The 26890-nt window shown below is 40.1% G+C and overlaps 1 protein-coding gene across 1 annotated transcript in view; it reads right to left on the minus strand.

Moving 5' to 3' along the window:
* garem (GRB2 associated, regulator of MAPK1) overlaps positions 1 to 26890 on the minus strand; it is a 70538-nt gene that overhangs the window by 38687 nt on the left and 4961 nt on the right. Inside the window, exon 2 of the mRNA XM_006643216.3 lies at positions 16625 to 16765. Coding sequence (XP_006643279.1) covers positions 16625 to 16765 — 141 coding nt within the window. The remainder of the gene's footprint in view (positions 1 to 16624; positions 16766 to 26890) is intronic.

Genomic DNA, 26890 nt, shown 5'->3' on the forward strand with positions numbered 1-26890 from the left:
GTTGAGTTTCTGGGAAATGCCTGGATGAGTTCATCTGCTCCAGTGGGCACAGTAAAGTATGCAGAGGTGAGCTGAAAGTCTTCCACTCGCATCTAAACTTATATACTCTTGATATACTCTTGAGAGAAACTGATGAGTTAAAAAAAAAGAGTCCAAAAAAGATTTAAAATACTCACCAGAATAAGACAACTAAATGAACTTGGTGAAAGTATATTGTGTGCTGTAGTACCATTATGTCAAAATACTGTACGTACCCATAACTGAAATACAAATGCTGATATCTACATGGTTGATTTTTTGTTCTTAAAATACATGCAGAAACTAACTGAAAAAGTCATTTTTGTTTTTTTAAATGAAGGGGTTGAGGGTGTAAGTACAACTTCACCACCACTTTCAATAACAGCTAATCCTGTTCAGGACTATTCGGGGAAGCACTGGGCGCAAGGCAGGATACACCCTGGATGGGACGCCAGTTTCGAACACACACACACACACACACCAAGCCCAGTTTTCTCAGAAGCCAACTAACCTACCAGTATGTCATTAGACAGTGAGAGGAAACCCACACAGAAAGCACCACAGGAATTGAACCCAGGGCCCAATGCGCCACCATGCCACCCGTTAAACTGCTGCTTCACATTCTACTGCTCGTGGAACGGAAATCAAACCACCCACGAAGTGCTGTGGTGGTCCTGCTGCCTGGACAATTTCATCTTATTGAAAGCATGCCACTGTTCCACTTGCATGGGGTCTAATGCCATTGTGTGGAACGGCCTTTCCTTTTGAAAGATCCTTTACAAAGGATTAATGCTTCTTCAAAGGCTGCTCTCGCTTTACTGAAGTAGGGGGGGGAAAAACGAAGTATTGTGCAATGTAGGTTTCCATGGTTTTGCACAGTGCCTGTAAGTCAAACACCTGCGGTCAGCATCATGTAATGCGGGCGAGTTCAGCAGAAAGGGGCTTGTCATCGGGGATATCAGAGACCCTCTGTGATCACTGGTGTGTGCCAGAGACTGAGAGCCTGGGCCTCCAACTGCACCACCCACACAGAGGAGAGGAGGGGTCCCTTCCAGCTGACAGCTGCACCGCGACTCGACCCACGAGGAGGCCTTTGAAAGAACGGAGGCAGGAAGCACTGGGTTTGTAATCAGGAAGGGGAGCTGCCTACACAACAGCAAAAAAAAAAAAAAAAGTGGAAGACTTAATGCTAAAAACCGTGACGGGTTTCTGTGCGAGCTCAACAGGCGAGCACGCTCCGTCTCAGACCAAAATCTCTTTTAGATATCGCGGCACAGATCTTGCAACAAAAAACAACACACACACACAAAAAAAAGAAGAAAAGCACCTGCACAACTATTGCGATTCTGATCTTTCTTTTTTCACTGAATAAGTAATTCTACCTGAAGCCCCCCAAAACTTTCCATTCTCACATGGTGCAAGACATGGTGTATTTTAAATTTTGCATTGGTGAATACATATACTGAGATAAAGCAGCTGGATTTGAGAGTCAAAGACGTTTCATCCACCAAACTTATCGAACCTCGGCATCTCATAAAAGCATACCATGTGTAATTAAAATTTCACATAAAAAGGAATTTTCAACACCCCCTGCTGAATACAAGAAAATAATGTTTTATTATTTCACCCTGTTTTTAAGATCTTTCTACGCACTATTACACAGATAAAAAATGCAAATCCTTTGCCAGCATTTGATTTCAAACGTCCAATGCAGTGAATAAATTAAACAGAGCAACCATGGCATTATGTACAACTCCAATTCTTACTTACAACTCCGCAGCACAATTAAATATTTTTACAAGTGCAACAGAATGTCATGTGAAGTGAACAAAATGACACAAGTGATACAATCATTACAATATACAGTATAAGATGAAACACAGCATCTTAAATAAAGTACCGTAATATATTGTGACAGCAGAAAGAATAAAAGTAAAAGCCAGCAGATCATTATTTTGTGAAATATGGATCAATACACTTAAGGAAAATATATATTTATTATGTACCTGCCAAAATAATACATAATCATTTTATAAACTAAGTAGATGAAATTAGATTTTTGGCAGTTTTCTTCAGCAAAACCATGATGAGGCGACTCCTGAAGGCTTGACTTCAGTCACTTCATGATGAGTTTCAGTTCTTTAGGAGGATGAAGGATTAGGTGGCCAGGCCAGAGAAAAGCCACACTCTTGTCATTTGCCATGGCAACAGATACAGACCAGACCACCTCAGGCGACTGGTCGCGTCTCCCTGCGAGGGTGAGAGGATCATCTTCACGTCCGTCCTGCCTGTCTGAGGCTCTGGACAGCCTCGCCGACAGCTGTCCTGGTACTCGAGCTCACAGCGCACGCACACACACACGAATGCAGGAAGATTTTCGGGGAATGCATTAACAGCACAACGGAGGAAGTGTATGTGCTAACATATTAACAACTGCAGCGAATCTACCAACCGCCTTTACGAGGCCCTTTTTTTTTTTTGAGTACCTGCTGTCTGTCCGTCGCGCCTATCGTGAGTCCGGCGTTATCCAATGCCGCGGTCTACGCTGCCAGCGCGCCCAGCTCGTCAACACACGTCGAGAGAGGGCTTCCCCATTCCAATACACTCTTTCGCTTCTATTTTTACTCGCCTACTTATGTTAAGCGGCGCGTAAAACCTATCAATCAGCTAGAGAAGGCACTGTAAGCATTTTATTTCCACCGATGTCTCAATGACACCCCCCGTACAGCATCACCCCCGAAAACAACCGAATGCTTGCAGGGGGGCGGTGGAGCCCAATTGATCAAGTCATGCGAGAAATAGAAGACAAGGTATCAAACCAAAGTCTTGGATCCCGTTCGCTTTTAGCGATGTTTATCAAGAATCATTTCTCAGATGAACAACTTAAAACCTACCGTTTAGCTGGAGAAATACCAAAGGCTCTACACCCCCAGCAGACCTTCACACAATGACACTGTAAAAAGAGGTGGTCTTTGCAGCGCCATTTTGTCTGCCACCAGTGTATACAGGTATAATACGCTGTATAGTTACTGAATGGTTCGAGTAGATAGCTGCGTAGGCTGCGAAGGAACAAGTTAAGTTTCTGAAAAGAGTAGAATGCTGAAAAGAGTAGAAAAAGAAAAGAAATACAACTTTTCAGCTGTGGAGCCTACTTTGGGTTCTTCTTAACTCCTGAAGAAGGCTCCGCAGCCAAACCGTCGTGTTTCTTTTCTTCTCTTTTCAGCATGGAACAAACCTTTAGTAGTTATTGAATATGTTATTTGGCCAAGCAGCTTAATTGGCATTCATGCTATACTGTTTTAACAACAAAAACGCTAAAAAGCTGGGGAGGACGTCATTTGTGCAATGGTTAATAGCTTGCTTCGGAAATGCAACCAGTGTAGATTAGTACATATACATCAGAACCAGAGCAGATTCAGTTTTATACACCTTTCGCCCTCCTCACGTGACAGCTGTAACTCAGACAGCAAGATTCAGCCTGTGCAGGAATGGGTTAATAAGTTTAGGGTAGATCCACAGTGGTGATATATGAATACACCTGTCACAATACAGAGAATACACTGATGTTCTCTGCATCATGCACACTGTGCACTAAAACAAGTTCTTACACGTTGACTTCACAAGAGGGAGTTAATGTTTTATCTTCACTGCTTGCAGCTGATTAAATTAAAGAAGAGAAATAAGCAATTTACAATATCTCCCTTAAAGCACTTCACATTTAATGGAAAATATGTACGATAATCATACAATACAAGGTATAAAAAAATCTGTAAATTTACAGTCCTTATACGCTATACACCAGAGATTTTCATTTTTAGATATATTTATCTTAATATCAGATTAGGCACAGGAAAATTAATGTTCTTAAGTTCAGTAAAGGGCAAATAAAGACTGACTGAATGAGCTCAGAAATCTAGAGTTACATTTACTAAGCTATACAGTGTGCCCAGCAGCTTCCAGGCAAAGAACAGAAAGTCAGTCACTAAACACACCTACCACAGATTCCTTCATGAAATGTTCATTTCAATTTAAGACCTAGGTCAGTGAGGCAATAACAGTTTTATACTCTCAAACCCACACTGCACAAGAGTCCTCAAAAGCTGAACGTTCAACAGAAGCACTAGTGAAAGTACAGCTGCATGAAGAATAGTGTTAAATTAAAGTCAGAAAAACACTACAGTGCTCATGTCACAGAAAGACTTCTGACAGCTGGAGGTTTGAGAAGAGGGATGCACAAGGACAGAGCAGCTCAATCCTTATGAATGGGGGAACCAGTTTTAGCTTGTGCCAGTCTGCGAGCTTAGAGCTAAAATGTACACACAGAACAAAATCAGTTTTGATTATGGTATAAATGAAACTGATTTCTGGAGAAAGACTGCTTTAGAAGTGCTCTGTAGTAAAACGTATTTCAAACATGAATATTCAGGGCTAGTTCTGCACTTAACATAAAGGGGGCTTATTTTAAATGTCAGAGGGACGTCTAAATCTTTAACTTGATTTTAATCTTTATCTTGGTATCTTTGACTTAATCCTGAAAGGAGATTTAGTGAGGTAACTAAAGAAACTAAGCAAACCATGTATCTTCAGCATTTGCAATACAGTAGCAGATGTTGATCATATTGCCCATAATAGTTGACATTGATCATAATAGTTGTACTATATGTTAAACTGGGTAATATTTATCATGAAGATCTAATTACACCTAACATCTAAAATATACGAGAATACAGATGAAACTAGCGGGCTTTTTCACAAACATTTTCTTACGATTGTGTAGCCTTGAGGGGGTCGAACTCAAGACTAGACTTCATATCAGTAAATCTCTCATAAAACAGACTGTAATGGTCTGCACATGGTCTTAAAAGGGCAGACAAAACTATCTCTTTGTGCCCAGATACTTTGCTAATGTACTATAGAGGTAATGTAACGGGATTCAAACTTATCCAGCATCAAAATCTAATAAAATCTAACAAATCTAATCTTAAACAAATTAAGAACATGACAGAAGAATCTCTTCAACTGATCACATTTCCGGTTCCTATGCAGTTGTTAATTCACAGATCACACCATAGAAATCCCAGGAGTATCCATATTGTTGGATATAGTCTGACACTGGTCCTATTTACTAAATAAGTGTGGTAACAAATGGCACTGTTTCAATAAACTCCAAAACAACATCTACAGTCTTTCTAGCAATATATACTATGCATGTATCAGTGTATTTGTTTCAAAGAAGATTGAACTGTAGCATATAAAATAAGCTGTAAAACACAAGGCAGAGTTCAGGCTGTGTTGAAAGTTTTAAAAATGCAGTAAATGTACGTATTTAAAAAATAAACCATAAGTAGCAAATAATAAAAATTTGCTACAAACTGAATGAACTGCTTTGCACAGTCAATTGTGTGATGAAAACAGTTTGTCATCAATGTACTGTTTCAGGTACAATGTCTGCTAACGTGCTTCCATCAAAAAAAAAACAGAGGATATGTTATAAAACTAGGTGTATGATGGTTCCATTTAAGTTTCCATGGTGACACTTACTTGAGTGCAAACATTTCCATTAAATGAAAAACAATTCATTGTCAGGCAGCCTCAGGAGGCTATCTGTTTGACAGGAATGCATTTTCACACAGCGATTTTTGACTTATGGGTTGGGACCCAACAGTGGATCATGAGACTCAGGTGGGTTGCTGGTTAACCTTTCGAAACAGGGGAGGGGAAAAAGAAGCTTCCTGCCAGGGCTGAAGCAGCAGTTCTCTGTGTGAATGGCCAAAGCTGGCTATTGAGATGGAAAAAATGCCTCCAGAAAAGCATTTTCGAAGCGCTCATACTGCTGTTTTTCTCAGTGTGGAAGTGAAGCATGTTATTCAGCTAATAGATTAGGCAGTTGTAACCACGTCGGCCATGTAACGCACTTGTAATCAAAATAAACGGTGGAGGCAACTGTAAGAATATTTAGGGACAAGCAGGAAGCTTAAGGAGTGAACCCTGAGGAGAATGGGGCAGTCCAAGTTGCAGCAGTTCAAATCAAATTGCTATCTTACTGTCTACATTGATTTAGGTGTGTGCACATTCTTAAAAATGAAGCTGTAGGCCAACAATGTAAGGATCCGTTATTATGACAAGCTTAGAAGCAACGGGATTATTATGAGCACTGCATTGCCTATATATATTTATCGACATACATGTGCAAAAAGATTTTATTACAAAGATTTTTATTTTTATTTGGTACAGCCACTCCCTGGGTTACTTAAGGGTTCTGTTCCACAATTCTTTACGTAGCCCAAATCTTATGGGAGCGACTCTATCTTAGCCATTGCTTGAACACCTATAGAGAATTACCAGGTAGATGCTGGTTCAGAAACATTACTCTTACACTACATCAAGCATGAATGGAACTTGCCGTACAACTTGATCATCACATATCGAACACAAACTTCCTGTGCACTGAAAATCTGATGATGGGACTCACAAATGGTTTTAGATAGAACTGAATTTCTGTAAGTCAGGGTAAAGAAATGGGTGAAGTTGCAAATAATGTCCAAAGACCACGGTCAAAAAGCCACACACAACCTGAAGCTGTTCTTCGATTGTGTCAGACACATGGCAGAAAACATGTTTGGCATCACTGAGCATAATAAATTCAGAAGCTAATTTTGTTGAAGATACAAATCTTAGGCCCTCGGACAAAACCGATTGTTACACTTACCTGTAAAACCTGTATATTCAGCGGGATTACACAGAGATGGAACCAAAACCTGCAGATAATACAGCCCTTCCCCACTGGTTCACATAGTTATGAAATATGCATAGACAAAATCTATGTTTGACCATATAAACAGACAGATTGTCTACTTTACTACATAACACAACTTCAAATTGCTCATTTAAAGCAAGCAAGCACTCAATATTTGAACAGAAGGTGACAGTTGTTTTGTGCTGAGTATCAGTTGCAGACACTGCACTTACATCTCAGGGTGCAGTGGATTTCAACCCAAAGGGTCCGTCCCTGTCAGGACCAGTGTTTATATTCCTAACAGTTATCATTCCTAAGGATGTTGATGGGCTTTAATGTTTTAAAACCAAAAGCCACCTGGATGAAGGAAAAAAAAATAGACAAGTGGTCTGAATTTAAATAAAACAGCTCAGCACTTAAAATGCTGAAAAACTCCCTGTATTTCCAGTAAGGAAATGCAAATTAAATAAAAATCGGTCAAAACAACCCAGCACCCACACAACTCTCTCGTTACATCACACTTTGTACTTTCAACCACAAATAATAATAACGAAAAATCAACCCCCGTCTGCTGTCTTTCTAAACTCATGAGTTCACGGCTCACCTCCCCACGCCTCCTCGGCCATGCTCCCCGAAGACAGCGCCGCGTTCCTAGAGGACGCCTAGGGCATGCATGTATGTCTAGAGCCAGCGGCACTGCACTCGTGTCACACTGTCACAAATTCTTCTTCAGGGCTCTGAAAATGGGTCTTTTTCTGTGGCTTTCTGTTTTGGTTCCCACCACCGTTTTACAGCATGAGCACTACACAAAATCTGTCCTTCGGTCTATCCACTTCTGATTTCACAATTAGGGCATTCAGGAAAACCGAGATGTCCCAGCACTCTGTACGGTTTTATACAACAACAAGTTTTATTACAGGGTCCGTGAAATCAGTGGCGAATGTTTTTTTTACATAGACGTGTTACGTGAAATAAGAAAACTGTTTAGAAAAAAAAAGCAAAAGAGCAGCAAATGTCAAAAGCTACCTGTCGGACATTCTGACAAAGGAAAGGGGGGATATTGATGAGATACCCACAGTGTCACATTAAAGAGCACGAGTGTCCTCTTTAAGACTTCTGCCACATTGAGCTGTAAAATATGATTAATGGATTTCATGTCTACTACTGTTGTGGGTATATCCAGATGACTGAGTGAATGGTTCACACACATCCCAGACGCTTAGGAAAAGATTCACTTCTCATCACTGGTAAAGAGAACTACTGTGGCAAAATAACAACAGAAATGCACAGGGCTTTATTTATACAGCATTTTCTGTAACACAACGGACATTTCCACTTTTTTTTTTCTTCTTCACAGATGTCTTTTTCTTCAAATCTCCATCAGTCTTAAAGAGCTGCAGTCACTCAAGTCCCCTTGCCTTATGTGTATTTCTTGGAATGACTGTTCATCTTTAATAATAACTATTTAACACGGAACTTCTGCTGAATAATTATCCTAGAATCAGTGTTTTTCAGGCACTTCCGTTGTTTTTTTTAAACAAAACAAGATGTCTGATTTCTCTGACTGCACCTTACTGGCAACAAGACCAGTGCAGGGGCACACACATCAAAGCAAAAGTGTATCTACCATTGTTAAAGATAGAAATGACAACTAAAAATACAGCCTGCAGTGTTTGTGGAGAGGATGGTGTATTTGTGTGGGGGTGTTGTCAGTATGTGAATGTTCTCTACAAGGTCACCAAAAAGCTAATGGATCTTCTATAGCATGGTAACCTTGACTGCTCTAGATTGTGGATCCATCTGACCCCAGAAGTGACTTTGCTATTTCGAGCCGGTGGCAGCTGAGATACTGTGGGACCTAATCAATTGTGAGCAGACAATACCTCCTGCACATGCCCCGGGTCGGTCAGCGCACCACACTGATGTCATTCTGGGAGAGCACTCTAGCAGAAGCTTGCAGTTCATGCGAGAGACGAACAGCACAGCTTTCCTTCCCAAAAAAAAGCAAGCAACAATCTGTGGAAGAGGAGGCTGGGCATAGCTGATGCTCTCCAGGGCTAGCAAGCTGTTTCCTTCTGGGATATGACAGCAAAGGGCAAGGGTGGCACTGAGAAATCACGCAACACAAGCAGCTGCTGTGCTTACATTTAACCTGCGCCCCAGTACACTTACACAGCACTTAGCAAGCTTCACTGTGCTTGCTAAGTAAGGAGCAATGATTCGTCACACTCTTACAATATAGTTATACTATATAAACAGTACATATTCATCCAGTTTCTAGCCTCTTCATCCAATACACAGTCATAGGGGAGCCAGAGCCTATCCCACAAAGCAGGCACAAGGCAGGACACGACGGGGACAGGACTCGAGTCCATCGCAAGGCAGGACACGACGGGGACAGGACTCGAGTCCATCGCAAGGCAGGACACGACGGGGACAGGACTCGAGTCCATCGCAAGGCAGGACACGACGGGGACAGGACTCGAGTCCATCGCAAGGCAGGACACGACCCGGACAGGACTCGAGTCCATCGCAAGGCAGGACACGACCCGGACAGGACTCCAGTCCATCGCAAGACAGATGGAGGCTCAAACACTCCCAGACACACTCACAACAGGGAGACTTTTTCGGGAAGCCAGTTAATCTAGAAGCTTGTATTTGGACTGTGGGAGGAACATGGAGCACCCAGAGAAAACCCAGGCAAACAGCAGGGAGAACATGCAAACTCCACACAGACAGCACCCCGGGTCTAGAATTGAACCCAGAGCCCCAGCAGCTGCAAGGCAACAATGCAATGCTAACCACAACACCACTGTGCCACCCCCAAATTGTATACTTCCTGTAAATGAAACACACCTCGTATTGCTACAATAACATCCCCCTGGAATAACAGGGGAAAATTAAAACGAATAAATACCCACCTACGGTGTACGGCATATATTAAAAAAGTGGTGAGGTGGAACTGAATCACCAGGGAAAGCAACCAAAATGTTATTCATCAGCTACTGCATGTGACAAAGAATTGTTAATATTTTCCTTCCTTCCAAGCACTTTGAATAACAAACATCCAAAGCAGTTGTGAAGTAAACCGAGAATAACGCTGAAAGGGGAGAGATGAGTCAGAATTTTGACAGAATCAGCACACGGGCAGGAACAGAACTGTTCGCCCATGGCCAAGCAGAAGCTCCATGAGCCCCTTTTTGAGTCTGTCTGCAAGCGCTACCCTCGGGACCCTAACCACCCCCGGTACCGAGCTCGGAGAGACTTTTTCTTTTGGAAAAAATCTGCACAGCTGGAGAAGAGAAGACAAGAATGTGCAGCAAGGGGTGATTCATCAGAGCCCCGGTCCCTTCACCTGACCTGTTGCGCTGTCAGCCTCTGGCGTGCACCCGAAGAGGCACAGCGCAGGGCTCAAAGAGCGATGTAGAACGCTTCGAATATACAGGTGTCTTGGGATGCTGCACGGCTCAGATAGATACAGGCAAAATAATAATTACAAATATTTCAGATGGTAAGGCTATCAACTAAACTGAAGAAACCCGCCATTGCCCACAATCTGCTTTACAGTGCAAGATAAACTGAAGCAAGCTTTGCATACTCTATATTTCACCCCAGTTCACAAACCGTTTGTGCTATATCTACAGTATATATGACAGACAGCTACTTCCTCAGGTGCATGGTTATACACATGGTGCTGATTTGTTGAGGAGAGTTCAACTTCTTTTACCTGGTTATTGTGAACTGGTTAAAGTTGTCACGGTATTTTTTAACACTAGGGTATTAGAACAAATGAAAACCAAAGAATTAAAATATCAGATATCAACCTCAATGACGCCCGTCTAAGGCACACTAGGCACTAACTGAGTTAATGAGTCAAGCAACTAATTTAGTTCTTTGACATATATGCTAACTTTCAGGGCACACTATCTCACAGCGCTTCACAAATAAAAAAAATAAAAAAATATATATATACAAACTAATACAGTAAACAATTCACTGCTACTGTAGTATATGAAAGTAAGCATTCAGACAGGAAAGTACTGTCCGACTTGCAAGATCTAATATGGGCAGAGGTTCCCACAGCCTTAGTCCAGCAAGACAAAAAGAACAGACTGCTGTGGTCCCTCATTTGTGGACTTGAATGAAAGCGTCTCGAGTGTTCGTGTGACGAGATACGAATGATGTTGCGAAGGCGAACAGAAAACACCTTCACAACACAGTGAGCATGAGCTTCAGATGCTTCAGATTCCAGACCTGAGTCCTTGGATTGACTCTCAAGAAGTTAACAGGAACCTACAGAGCACATACACTAACATATAGGGCATGCTGTGATTAACCTTGCAGAGGAAGGACAATTGAAACAAATGGTTTTCTCTCAGATAAGATTTAAATCACGACAAAGTCTCTCCAGTAATACCGATAAGTCGCAACGGCAACAAAGAACGATGACATCCGGATAGTCTAAATGCAAGAGGAAACCTCCATTTAAGATGCAGAGGATTTCAGGGGTCATGTTAAAAGAACCGCAGAGCAAGATCAGAAATCATGAAGTCTCCTACAGACATGCCAAGAGTAAGATCTGCCACGGGAGTGCAAGATTCCAGCAGACATTTGTGAAAGAGCTGTACTTCCTTAACGGAAAGCACCGTGGCCCTCAGAGACTCACATCTCACCGATGAGCGAGTGCTTCTCCAAATGTCTTTCACAGTGCACCGACATCCACTTCAAGGAAAAAAGATTTACATACGCATTTGCAATCTTTTGCATGTTTTTGCAACCCGCCAGCGTCAATTGTGTCCGGCCCCTTGATAACTCCATTTTGCTAAATAAACGATCTCCTCGGGGACAGCCCTGCTGTTTCACAGTTCTTGTTTCTGAAGAAAGCTCATGGAAACTCTAGAATCCTCAGCAACTGTACGCGCATTGGGAATCTCCCTTTAATGAAAAAAAGAAATCTCAGGAGCAGGTTGTAACCAGCAAACTGTTCATTAAATTTCAAGAAAAAAACATTTCCGCACATGCTTTGCGTGGTTGAAGCGCAGGGACAGGGCTTGTTTTAGGGACAAAAGTTGAACTCGTTGTCCATTGGTTTCATTTTTCAGTATCCAACAAAGACCTACGGACAATCATGTTGTACTGAATAGTCTTTTCAATGTAAGTCAGTGAGGTTGCCGGCTGTGCGTACCTGAATACAGTCTTCCTCGCACCAGACAAAAATGTGCTGATGTTAACAAGACTCACCTCTCCTGGTGGTTATTTATGTCCTATGCATGACCAGAACTGTTTTACCCTTTAGCATGGAAATACAGCAAAGTGTCACAGGTATGTTACTCACTCCTTCTGTTCTTGTGCTTGCGTCTGAAGATATGAAACAAAAGAACTTAAAAACTGATACACTGATAAAATAATCAAAAGTTTCTAAACACCCTTTCAGCACACTATTGCTTAACTTGCTGCCTAAATTACTTTTGGATTTGTGTAATTTCCTCCTGAAAAAAACTGAAAGTAGAACTTGTATAGTACAATTTAAGAAAAAAAACAACAATACATTTCAAAACTCTACAACAAAAAATACAGAAGGTAAACACTTGCCTTCGCTTGATAACATATGTTTGATTTTCATGAAGCAATCTGTGAGCGGCCAAAATCAAGTTTTAGCTGAAAAGGAAAAAGAAATTGTCTAAAAGCAGTACTCTGTACAGACAGGAATCGAAACATATAGTTTCAGAAAGCCTCAGCCTGGAGCAATAATCTGATGAGACATCATTAATTTCAATTCTGCTTGTTGGCTTCCTGTAGTAATAATAATAATAATAATAATAATAATAATAATAATAATAATAATAATAATAATAATAATAATAATAATAATAATTGCTTATACTTATATAGTGCTTTTCTGGACACTCAAGGCGCTTTACAGGTAATGGGGACTCCCCTCCACCACCACCAATGTGCAGCCCCACCTGGATGATCTGTAGATCTGTACTGCAGCACAGAGGACACTGCAATTGTTATTCAGATCATTCTATCAGCTGAAACAAGCACGTTTGAGTCAACCATTCAGCACATCCCATAGGCAGGACAAGGAACAGAACTTCCTCTGTTAGTCCTGCAATTTGGATGCTGCAGAACTGTGAAAACTATGCTTTCCAGACTTGGATTGATAGAGAAAAAGAAAAGGTTAAAAATATGTTGATCTGCAAAGCACTGGTGTCTGCACACACAAAATTGTAATACAGAAATGAAATTCCCATTCACTGTTCATAAAAATAGCTGAAAACCAAAAACCGAGTGTGTTAACCATCAGTATCTATTTCCAAAGAAATAAAACATTCCATCCAATAAATTTCCTCCTGGGCAAAACAGATGAATAACACATATTCTTTTTCCACTATTATGTACCTTTCTTTAAAAAGTGTCCGAAAAAAAAGATCGTCCAAAAAATGTGCCTTCTCAGTTAGACTCTTTTCCCAATGCAGCCTGACTAACGCTTCTGTAGCCCAGCAATACGCATCACAAAACCAAAGCAAATGTTTGAAGCTCTTTTCAAATGGATAATACATATAAAATGAATCAGAATACATATAAATACACTGTTCTGTGTAGAACATTCTCATCATAGCAATTAAAAATACAAACTTCTAAGAAGAAGTGTCTAATAATATCCATCTCAAATTAATTCTATTACTGAATTACAAACATTGACGTGTTCAAAAAATAAAAGAAGGAGCACAAGCTACTGTATGTTTCGAGAGAAACATACTAAAGGACTTGCACGTTATCTGAGAAGTGTAGCACAGGAGTACACAACTTGCCAAACCAGTTTTTTCAACTTTTCTAGCTTGAAGGCATCTGCAGCTGCCTTCATTTAAATTCACTAAAACCTCAGAACCTTCTAACATCTAAAACTCTTGATGGAACTGTACTTTCACACTAACATTTTTCCAACACAGGAACTACAGCCTGTTAATTGAAGATGAAAAAACTAAACTTAAAAAAAGCAGCATAAAATCAGAGAGAAAGGGGAAACTCCCTTTTCTGATTGCTACAGTAGTTTACAAACCAATAGCTCAGACCAGTACTGTGATTTGAAGCATTTTGTAAGAATAAACTTTGATGTGGTGATTCCAACATTTACTTTTTCAAGTAATATATGGTTCTTTCTTTAAACTGGTCAATAATACCCTGGTTTCATTTCTGAAAAGAGAACGAACATGTACAGTAATTCCTCCAGCTAATGTTTGGTACTTCTCATTCTTCTCAGGTTACAAACATTTCTAGAAAGAGAAAGAATCTTCAACATGCTCAATCTTTAGAAACAGAGACGCTTAATTTAAGAACAGTATGGCTTAAGCAATAGAATACTTCTCCCAGTTTCACAGAAGCCCCAACCTCGCTGATATTGTGTCAGTTACTGTGCTTCAGAAAAGACAGTGCTTGGTAGCATGTGTAATGCATTAATAGAAACCTGAAAATGTAATCATTTCTTACTTCTGTGGACATGAGAAAAACAAAGGCCACTTCAAAATTCCCACCAGAGTTGGAAGCGAAACAGCAGTCAAGCTTTTCCAGGATGAAATACTATTTAAGAAGCAGCAGGTTACACAGGGGGCATTCAGCATGCGCAGCATCAGGATGTAACTCAAACACCTGCATGTTTTACTGTTTACACTTTATTTTGAGTATCTATCTGAATAGAAAACATTTTTCCAAGTCTTAACAATGTTGCCATTTTCAGATTTGGCTTCTTGCATTTCTTTTAGATGCACAGAAAGAGTTTGTCTTTTGTTAGTGACTGAAATACAGTTCTTAGAACGTCTTGCAGAAAACACAATTACATTTAAAAGTCTTGAAAGCTTTCTTAGCACCCAGAAATCATGTTCAAACAGGATGCCTTTCTACTATCCCCATAAGGCAAAGCCACCTTTAACAGGCCAGGTTATTTATTTTACTGCTTAAATTATTTAAATATAACTTAGAAAATATAAAGAATGTGTATTACCAGTCTAATACTTCCATATGAAACACCAGTTACCATTGTCTTCCACTGTTATCAAGTCAATTACCATAATACCATTTGGTAATATATGCATATTAGTTTCCACCCACATTTTTACACCCTATGTTACTTTTGAAGAGAAATGCGCCCTTTTTTGAAGGATTTATAAATACACAAGTGTGCATGGTGTCAACAACAACCACTGTGTGGGCACTGAGAACGTTAGTCAGATTCCTACAGTACCATCACTCTTCTCTGGCCTGCAGTCAGGGAGTTGCGTGAGTACAGGGGTTACTAAGACAATGCAGACATAAGGCACTCAGTTGTTTCAGTAGTGACACACACATTTTTCAGTTCTCTACGAATAGATATTTTCAGATTTACGAAACCTCCTGGGGGACGCAAAATCATACTAAAACCGTTTTAAACAATGATTTAAGACTTCTTGTGTCTCACTTCTGCTTTCTTTACGTACGTGCAAATCCTTACAACAAGAACACGGATGTTTTGGCCCTTTAAAATCTGGCCACACCGCTTTCAAAACTCAACTTTAAGAGCAGGCGAAGATGTTATGTAACTGCACTGAGCTGACCATTTTCTCTGCATGTGTGGTATAAAACTGCTCCAGGCCTTGTACCACGCTAACAGGCAGTACTCTCCAGCGCATGCTGAGAAACCAAAAAGATTTCAATTACTGCAGGATTCACCGAATGTCATTTCGATTAGAACGCCAGATCTTAAGACTGCATAGTTAACCAGCTTTATAAATGGGAAGGCAGCTTTAAGGACTTAGAACAGAACACACATTAAATGCTTCATTCTATTTCTCACTATTCATTAGTCTTGTTATTAATGCTGCAGCGCAAAGCTGTCTCTGTTGGCGAGTTTGTTAATATTATATCACACAGAGGACTTAGCCTGTTTAGATTTCTTACCAGAGCAAATCCAAGCTGATACACAGTACAGTATTTCTGTTCTCTAATACTTCATTTATCTTGTCTGCCCAGGGATGCCATTTCTTACTGGACACCAGTGCAAACCTGTTCATATTTACTGCTGGCGTGCAGCATGCTTACTCGCACAGTCTGCACACTCTATATCGTTTGTTACCACATTTAGACAGTGACCATACAGATTCTTGCCCTACTTTATATTCACGACCACTTTCCAACACAACCATTTAAATGCAGGAGGCTAGGTTATGCATCTGCACAATGGGATATATTCAAAATCCAGCAGCAGCCTTGCATGAATTGAATGTTATTTTCCACGACTTACAGAGCAATAAACAGGGAGGAATACAGACTCCACAACCCTTCTGGAATGTACAGTTTCATGCCCTTGAGAGCTTAGGCTTATATCATAATACATAAACTAGGAAATTATCATGTCTGATCAAATATACAAATGTGCATTTTATAGCAGCCGATACAGAAAACTGCATCAATGAGAAAAGCAAAGCACAGGTGAGCTTCACATCTTTTTAAATGGAATTCAACATACTGTACCAGAGATAAGTTCACCGAAGTATTTAAATGGACACTAGCAAATTGGAGACTCAAGAGTACAGTTTTGTGGATTTCTGCTCCATTGTTGTATTCACACTCGAGAGCCATTTCTCCTTCCATTAGCTGCTTTTCTAAAGCTTAATGCAGCATTCCAAATGTTTTGCTAACTGCTATATAAAGACATCACAGCAGCAAACGTAATGCCTGTAGTAAGAACGTACTTGCTGTCATTTTCTTTTCTTTTTTTCCTAAAACATGGCATCGAAAAAGCATTCGCAATTAATTATGGACACTGAAGACACAGGCAGGTGGCTTGCACTGTGAGTCAGTCCCCTGCATCACTCATTCACTCTGCCTTACCTCCATAATGGACTGGGATTTCTATTTTGGGCCCGATGACATAATGGCCTTCTTCCAGACTGTGGGCGGTGATGGTAGTCCACTGGCGACAAGAATGAACCAAAATGTAGTCATTGTCTCTCAGACCTTCTGCAGATTCTCCTGCAATAAAAGGACATTGTGGTTGGGTTTTTTTGCTTGAATCCCATGGAAAACAAAATGATAAAATACTGCAGATACAGTACATATTGCTATTATTCGTGCCAGTGGTTCTCTGTATGTGAAGCACAAACATTCTTCTGTAGGTCTATCATGCTGTATGGGCATTACCCTGTGATTACAGTCCAGAGTTATCCTATGATGTATGATAGGACCTGTAACACCAATAGGCTCGTAATGCATCCATGTCTCAAGGTAAAGAGCACATTGCTACAGCAAAGAATCTGGATCACTGATGTCCACAAAATACAGGCACTGCTAACGTTTTGACCATTTCTAGCAGGTTTCCTAGATGGTCATATATCACCAGGACACAACAGGCATTTTCATGTAACACAGGAAAATGGCCAACTTCCAAATGCACTCTCAAGCCCAAAGAGAACTTCAGAAGTTGGATAAAATCCCCGCAGAGCACACATCATGAAAACAGTACCGCTCGAATCTCATGTCTGCACGTTAGAAGGCTTGTGTTCGAGCACTGCTCATCTCAGCAGTGTTTATCTCCGCTCAGATTATTCCCAGTTTGCCTATGACAGGCTGTTTGTCACAGGGCTCCGAACCTACAAGGGGAAGCATCTGAAAACTGTTAATACAACAGCTCTCCATTTTGAAATTATAAAAAATTACTGGCATATACATAATACTTATCATCCAGGAGGATCACAAACTGCTTTACCTAGAAGATGGGACCAACTTCCCCTGTGAGGCGCAGTACGCACCTGTTGTGTGGCAAGCATTACGCTGTAGAAGCCCCACTTCAGGACAGATCAGGAGGAGACGCAAGAAAAGGCTTCACCATGTGAATTAAGGGGAAGCTCTAGGATGACTTTGTCCACAGCACAGTGTCCGTACAGGGCAATGGTCTGAAAATTCTGGACCAGAGGGAAGACTACTACCTACAGGTCCAACAGCACCTCTTACAGTGGTGCAACTGGCTGTCCTTGAAAGCTTATTGCCTTTCTAACAGTCTCAAGTGAAATGTAGTAGAGTAGTATTGAATTAGTGTATTTTACAAACAAAATATATATTTCAGTACTGCTGGGACAGGAATTTATAACATGACTGGGGGGCTTTTTGCAGACCCTCCAAAGTCTTGGTGTAAAAAATGCCCCCAGATCTCAGTTTTAAATAATTCTGTTGATTCTGAAGTTCTGGGTTAACCTTGTCAACACCTATGAGGATTTTGAATACTGGGATAAATCACCTCGTAGTCTTCTCTGATCCAAGATAAAACATTTCAGTTTTTTACCCATCAAAGTACAGCTCTTCTTTAAGACCAGGAATCTAAATGGTTACTCTTTTCTGAACAAATTCCAGAACACCAAGTTCTTTTATGTAATATGGTGAAGAACATCTTTCAAATTAACAAGTAATATGTTTATTCCATGCTGAAAAGAGAGGAAAGATAACAACGTTTCGGCCGTGGAGCCTTCTTCAGGTGTGAGCTTGTTCCTTTGCAGCTTACACAAGCTGATGCAGCTACCCACCTGAACATCTTTCAAAATATTCCAAAAAGCCATATTAGTGTTTTGTACAATATTAAAATAACATCCCTTGATTTACGGGTTATGCCTTTAAATATATAGCTACAATCTCATTTTCCTTTTGCACATTTCTACATTTTGCGGTCTGTATATTACTCTCAAATACCAGTCTTGAATTCGATCTAAATCTGAATTTCATTTTCAGTTTCTACAGATTAACTAATCTTCACTTTAATCCTTCACTTTCAAATTTCTCTAATTTACTAACTATACCACAGTATAGATCATTGACAGTATTATGAAGTGCTGTGGTGCTAATTTAGATGCCAGCAGTACTCCACTAATTACACCACTAATACAATTAAAAAGAGAAGTGGTTCTAATACAGATCCCTGTGGTACTCCACTAACTACATCACACCAATTTGAATACTTTCCTTTGGTTTGAATGCCTAAAGTCTGAAATTTGATAATTAAATCTTCCACGAGGAACTTTAACAAAAGACTTTCGAAATAATTAATATACCCTATTGTATGGTCTTTATCCTTTTTTCAGGAATACTGGCACAAATATCAAAATGTGTGTAAATTATATACTATACAGTACATAGCCAAACAATTCAAAATAAACATACAGTAGCAGCAAACTAAATGAACTACAAATGTTTTTTTTGTTTAACACTGATTAGGAAATGTAGTTTTATTTCAAAATGTCAGTTTAACAGACATTAAGACAGACATTTTTGTTTTACAGAGAATCAGCTCTAAACACATGGCTTGGAAGGTTGTTCCAGACCCTCACAACCCTTAGAAGTGCTCTTCCAGTTCTCAGTTCCGAATGCCCCTCCACGTGGGTTTCCAATTGGGCTGTCTGTTCATTCTGAAGAAGTCGGCTGTGTTGACTTTATCAGTGCTTTTGAATATGTTGAATACTTGTATCAGGTCCCCTCGTAGTCTTCTCTGTTCAAGGCTAAAGAGATTCAGTTCCTTTGCCTGGCAGTGGACAGTAGGTTTCATTCCTTTAAGCTCCTAGAATGTATCCAGTTATTCTTTTCTAAACTGATTCCAGAGCAGTAATATATTATCTATAATTGTACATAATATTCTAAAAAAATCTTAATGGACAATTACAATATTCACATAAAATCCCTTGATTTCAATTCTTAACTTTCAACTATACAACCCAACGTTTTGTTGGCCTTTTTAGTTGCTTCCCACACTTCCCACAAATGATCGAAAAAAGACCAAGGTGTCTGAAGTAGCCACTGCTCTCATGGCGTTTCCCATGTTTTATTTATAGTTGATTTTTTTGATACCTGCATACAAAACCCTACACTTGTCCACATAAAACTTCATCTGCCTGGTGTTTGCCATTCTGAATTTTATCAAGATCTTTGAATTTCATTTGCATTATCTACAGTGTTTGTTCATCTAAACCTTACCAGAATCTAGCTCACTGATATAATAAAGAAGAGCAATGGCCCTAGTACAGATACTTGTGGCACTCCCCACTAATAGCATCATCCCAATGTGAGCATTCACCCCTTATCTATATCCACTGTTTTCTATTAACCGATTCCAATTAACCCACTCACACTTCCCTCAATGTCTATTGTGTGCAATTTTAATTAATCTTTTATGATTAGAATTATGAAAAGCCTTCTGAAGATCAAAATACACCATATCATAAGCTGTATGTGTATCCATTACTTGTTCAAAGACCTCTAACACATTACTTAGGCAAAACCTACCTTTTCTACATCTATGCTGACTATTTCCTAGGATCTTATTTCTGTTAAGGCAATCCTGTAGTTTAGTTCTATGAAATGTTTCCATAACATTACATGTAAGAGAGGTCAGACATATTGGTCTATAATTACTTGGGTCAGTTTTCTAACCCTTCTTATGGATATACACTACACAAGCATCTCTCCCAGGTATGACCCCTGTCTTTAGTGATGATTAAAAGAGATGCATATAGTACCCAAAACACGTTTGCGTTTTCTTTCCTGATATTGTTTAATACAGAACCTTGCCCTTCAGCTGCCTGAGGCTTGTTATTGACCACTACCTCAGTGAACATCTGAGTGAAATACTCCTTTAGTATCAGCCATTGTACTGTCTAGAAGTTCCCATTTTTGTACCTGATATATTTTAGCTCATCTCTGATGCTCTTATAGCAATGAAATAGCTTTTTAATAGTTATTTTAGCCTCAGTAACTTTTACCATTCCTTTCAATTTCTTTCTTGGTATTTTAATATCATTGTTAACTTTGTTTTACCTGTGTTTGCAATAGATTGCACTCTTTTTCATTAGGCATGGCACCTATCATAAAGTAGCATACATAAGCCCATTATCTTATTAAATTATATCACAAGAGCTACTGCAGAACATGATCTGCTTTCTTCATATCAAAGGGAAAATTAGCGAGGCCAGATTGTGCAAACCTACAGCAGAGTTTAGCTATGACACCAGGATGAGCACCCTAATCTTACATTTAGACCTTTAAATGAACAGGTAGGCAGTACCTCAGTTTACCATCTCATCCAAAGAATGGCACCTCCTACATCATAGCATCACCTGTGATCATACTGTGGCACTGGTTTTATTCTGATTCACAGGGAACACCACCACCTAGGGGTCCAAAAAACGCCTCTTACGCAAGGAACTTGGCTTTCCTTTGAGATCTCCCATCCCAGTACTGATCAGGCTCAGCCTTGCTTAGCTTTCAAAAATCTAACAAGATCATACTAAAAAATGTAACACCATACCAGAGCCAAGACCTTGACCCAGATAGCCTGTTATTTCAGATCACCACAGTACAAATAACAACTGAAAAACATTCCAAGTAGAGCTGACTAACCAAGAAAACGTAATCTGTGACAAAAGTACTTTCTGCCACATTCTAACTGTCCATCTGTAGCACTCCTGTTGTAAAGACAAAAGTGCAGCTGAATTTAAACTGATCTCCTACAAGCATGGCTCTCTTTAGGTCCTTGCACAATATCTAGGTAAAAGCTGAGCTAAATGAATTAGACAAATCAAAGCAAAGAGCATGAGGTGTGTGACATTAGAGGTTTAAAGGTCAAGCAAACCTGAACATTTCAACACAGCCTCTAGTGTAATCTACTGTACTTCTACACAAAAGTTAAAGTTTCGAGGTCAAACAGCAGAGAAACTATGCAGACTGTGTGGAGCAACTAAGGTTTAGCAACAGCTACTTTGCTGTTCTGAGATATGTTACAGTCCCACAGCTGGATAATGAGAAAAATACTGAATACACTACTGATTTCTATGTTGCACATTTCAGATTTATCCGAAGACTTGAATCTGCTGTTTCCCAAACTTAATCAGACTTAATAGAGTAAATGGATTTATTTTAACACACCAGCAATACATTTATCTTTGGCTGATAAGACCTGCAATTGTGCCAAAGTAAAAGCCAGTTGTCAAGAGCAGTCTTGTTGTCTGGAAGTATCCTGGCACAGATGCCAGCCAGAATACTGGTATGTGCTTATATAAATCCTTAGTGGGAACTGTTCATCCACCGTTTTCCAGTCTTACCATACTGTAATCTGTATCGCCACATGTTAAAACTTCAAATGCAGCAGAATCCAGACAAAGGGCAGTTGTTGAGACTCTGCGTGCATCTAGAGTTTCAATTTCTAGCAGGTGGCCAAAGAGTTTGTGAAAAAGCAAACTTTCATTCCTGTTTTTGTAATCGGATATGCCTGAGATACTTCAGCAGGTATCAAGAAATTACCTCAAGCAAGACCGTAGTGTAGTATTAATTTCTCGGTAACCCTTCATGGCGATCCCAGGGTCACAAATGCATTACTGAAGGATGAAAAGCAGTACAAAAGACAATCACTTCCACCCATACAGCAGTATGATATAGGGAACAATAAGAGAGTGAGAAACTATGCACTTTTACCACTGCACTGCAAACGAGAGAAAAAATGAAACACCTATCGATCAAAGTTAGCATATTCAAAATAATCAGTTTTGCTTAGCATTATAAACTTGACCAGAACAATGTACTGAACCAACAGACATGTATTACATCATTGATAATTCAGGTGTCGATTTGTACAATGTACATTTTGCTTAGGCAAGTAGTTAACAGCTGGTTTTTAAAATGCCTCGAAACATGTACGTGAAAGAGAAGGAAACGTGCAGGATTTCTTAAATATTAAACATTTGTTCTATAAAAAGATCAAATATTTAGTTTTAAAAAATTCTAAAACAATTAATGAAAGGGTATTTTAGGTGTATTATGAAAGATTTTATAACGTCCATCCACCAATCTTCTCACTCCTATATCTACAGGGCCGCGGGGGAGCTATCTTGTCTATCTTGGCAAGCGACAGGGCTAAGGTAGGATACACCCTGGAAGGGACACCAGTCCATCGCAGGGTACACACAGCCACAAACATGCATAGAATCCCACCCGGGCCAATTTTCCCAGAAGCCAGTTAACCTACCAGTACGTCTCCGACTGTGGGAGGAAACCAGAGCACCTGGTGGAAACACACATGAACACGGGATGAACATACTGTACAAACTCTACGCAGACAGCACCCCAGAAATGAACCCAGGGCCCCAGCGCAGTGAGGCAGCAATACTACCCTCTGGGCTACCCGATTTCATAACATGATCTTGTTTTGGTAGAAAGCCATTCTTTCCATCCCTTTGTCATTACCTGACAGTAACAAGCTTTATACAACTGAGGCCTGTCACTGTCAACTAGTAAATGTGTTCTGGTGGAAGCAGCCAGGGTGAAACCAAGGACTCAGAAGCACTCAGAATAAACTTAAACCTGCCTCATTTTATCTCAAAGACGAATTCAAGAACTTCTGTGATGGCTGTGACACCGATATCACCTTCCCACCTGTACTATTTGTGCTCTACAGGTAGACAGCAGGCTTTGGGACGAAGCCATCACTGATAAAAGGCCGTCTAACTGGTTAAACAGTTTTAACACAATTGAAAAAAAAAAAAGATTCCAACAATATGCTGGTGGAGAGGATGTGGTGTCACAGCCCTAGTAACATGAATTCCAGCAATTCCGAGATATGATACCACAAGAGCAGATGAGAACATTAAGCAAAATCGATAATGCAGTTTCTGTAGGAATAAAATATAGTTTTAAAGAAGACTACATTTACTTTTGTGCAGGAGATGACTGAATATGATTTTACTTCAAATCCTTTATCTAGAGTGTAAGAAAAAAGATTAAAGAAGTCACAGTCCACTTCTTCCATATTAGAGCATGTTGTAAATTAAAGATAATCTTCCTGTGAAAGAAATCAGGATGTAACTGCTCTCCTAGATAAAATAACTACAGTTATTTTACAGTTTTAAAAGCATAGTTTTATGTGACATTATCATTTCTGTGTAAACTATTACAGATATTTCACTTTTTTTGAGAAATGGTTGTGAGGATTAATTGTTCGAAAATCTCAGAGAGCAGCTTTAGCAGCACAGAAATTCAAGTTGAATGTGCTTTTCTTTGGACTTTGGATATGTTGTTCAAGCACACGCAAGATAAATGCTAATATTTGTTTCTACTTTCTGTACACTTTATTCTGAATCATTTAAACTTCCCAGCCGCTACAGAAAAAAAATCAGGTAAATTCTTTGTTTTACATTTGTTTGTTAGACATGACGGGATATTTCCCAAACAAGATCACTAGGTCACTGATGCAAGATGTTACTTTTTTCTGTCAGTGTGTATTCTGGTGTAAAGTACATTCAGCCAGTACCACTGCGTGAGAGATGACATTTCTTTAGCAGTCTTCTGCGTAATGCATTGAACGTATCTCATCACATACAGCACATCAGAAACATACTGTATATCATGAGAGAACCCTTTAAAACACTTTGTCTGATTTTTTTTTAATTAAAATTCAGGAGCATTGTGCACCTCAATCTAACAAATACACATTTCATAGGTTAGTGAATGTGACAATGATTAAAACCTGTGTTCATTAAACACAGTTCAAGTTTCAAGTCTATCCACACCTAGAACTGGTAATACTTTGCTTCTCAAGACTATAAAACAAACAACTAAAACAATGTGTTTTATGTAACATGTGTAAAGCAATAAGTAAATATTTCACCCAACAGTACAAAAGTTCAGCGTCTATCAGTCAGGTTTTAGAAAATGGAGGTGCCTGAGGCAAACTGGGTAAAAGACTGATCATAAATATGAAATCAGAAACACACCTATTATCATGAGATACAGAACATTAAACTTTTTTTAGGTAAATGTCTGTGTACCTAATGGGTTCACAGCAATTACTTTCACCCTTATTCTTTGTAACAATCCTTCATGCACTACAGTGGTGTTAGTCCACATCGTACAGAACATCTTAAACTAGAGAGGAATAAGTGAACATTCTTATCTAGAGCAGCATGCTGGAGAACACCACAGAGGAAGTCTAAATTAAATTTCTTGAGAAAACTCAGAATATTTGCTCTTTAAATTGCTGAATTTTTGCTTCATCCTCCAAAGTCAAACCGACTGTTCATGGCATCAGAAGTCTCTACATTTGCAAGATCACCTGTATGAATCCTCTAATAAACTGAAGACATTTTGCGACAATAGCAACAGTCACAGCATCCACAACATAAGGAAGCAGAGTATTAACTAGTTCAATGAAGAGGATTTTTTTGCTTTAAAATTTTAAATTTTAATAGCTATACAGTATGTCACTACAGGTACAGTTCTTAAAAGGAACAGAGAACAAGCAGCTCGGCCATATTTTAGAAGCCAATATCCTAGTTCCTTTCAAGAAAAGGCTGGATGAGAGTCTTGGATCAGTTATCTACTACAAAATGTGCAAGGTAGGCTGAATGGTCTCATCCTCTTTGTGACTTGTCTTGTGTTTTTAGGATGAAAACACTTCAACGTGAGAACAGTGCAGACCAGGTGAGCCACCAGGTACCACACTGATGCGCAAGAGTCTCAGACTCAGGTCTAATGGGTTTCATCAAGTATACTAACCCCAGACATCAGAGGAAAGGGAAACTTTTACTTTGGCAAGAGAAGCCTCTGGCAACAAATCAACATTGTCCTCTCACCGCCCCAGCCCTGCATGCTGTTGCAGATTTCAAATCCGTAGTCTGCCGGGTGGGAATGGGAACAGCCGCTGACCGCAGGACTTGATCACTGTCTCGTCCGTCTGCTCGAATGCTCGAAAGGGGTCACTGCGCGCCCCTCCCAGCATCTTCACACCTGACCGGTGGGGTGGAACACGCGCCGTGCCCTCCCGCCCAGTCTGTCAAGGCAGATCGGAAATCGCCAGAGGCAGCACCGCTCCAGTCTCCGGTCTCCGGCCCCCTCTGATGCTCTTTCACACCCAGCCTCCGGGCACGAAGAACAGTTTCGAGCAGGAGCACGGCATTCCAAACCGATTCTGCAGGCGGATCAGACAGTACCAGCCCCGGGTTGGTGTGATGACCCTACGCTATCGAGGGGGTGGCCTGCCCCTCACAGTGGGAGTTCCCTAGACTAGCCTGCTGATCCTAGAATCCAGGCGATTCCTCCAAAAGAACTTCGATCCTGCTGATCGCGGCTATCTGATCTGCAAGTGGGGAATGTGCCCATCATTAGATATATAAATATTCTTGTATAAATTTAAATAATTAAATAATTCATGATTCAATTGCTAGCAACTCTTCATCTACTAATTTTGGCAATCCCAACTCAATTTAAGCGACCAAAGCACTGAGCACCTGGAGTGTTTATGAAATGTAAGAAATCACATGACGTGAGCAGAGTATGTGGTTTTCTCAAGGAAGAACATAATTTAAACCACGAAGAAGACCCTCTCCACTATTCAAAAATGAACTGCATTATCAGAATCGCCTTTAATTCGCCAGGTACAAGGAACCTACTCTGGTGTACTTGGTGCGGCAAAAACATTCTGCATATACCCTACACAAACAAGACAATAGACATTATTAAGACAGAGCAAAAAGACAGCCCTAGGAGGGTAGCAGTTCAAATACTGGACGGTTCTGGTTTTAGTAAACCGGTAGCGTCTTCCTGAGGGAAGTTTATGAGACAGGTGGTAACCTGGGGGTCATTAGCAATCCTTCCTGCCCTCTTCTTTGCTCTGGAATTGTTCAAATTGTCAATGGAGGGCAGATAACAGCCAATGACCCTCTCCGCAGAGCGAACAACACACCGCAGTTTGCTTTTGGAGTGGGCAGACATGATGCCAAACCAAACAGTTACTGTATACAGGCTGTCAGAATGCACTCAGTAATGAACACCAAAGTTCTTCAGTTGGTGCAAAGAGCACATTCTCTGCTGTACTTTCTTGATACTGGTGATATTCATTTCCCATTTTAGGGTCATACATAATTAAGAGATCATACATAATTCCCAAAACTTAAAAGAGCTCCACCACATTCACAGCCACATCATTGATGGCCACCATGAAGGGCGGTCTTGGAGAATGTTTCCAGACATCAGCCACCAATTCCACTGTTTTAAGAGTATTAGAGCCCCAGGTGGTTGTTAGCACACCGTGATACCACCTTCCTGCACAAGGTCTCACCACTATTAGTGATG

The sequence above is a fragment of the Lepisosteus oculatus genome, chromosome 6 (genome assembly GCF_040954835.1).
Source record: "Lepisosteus oculatus isolate fLepOcu1 chromosome 6, fLepOcu1.hap2, whole genome shotgun sequence".
Taxonomy (NCBI): Eukaryota; Metazoa; Chordata; class Actinopteri; order Semionotiformes; family Lepisosteidae; genus Lepisosteus; species Lepisosteus oculatus.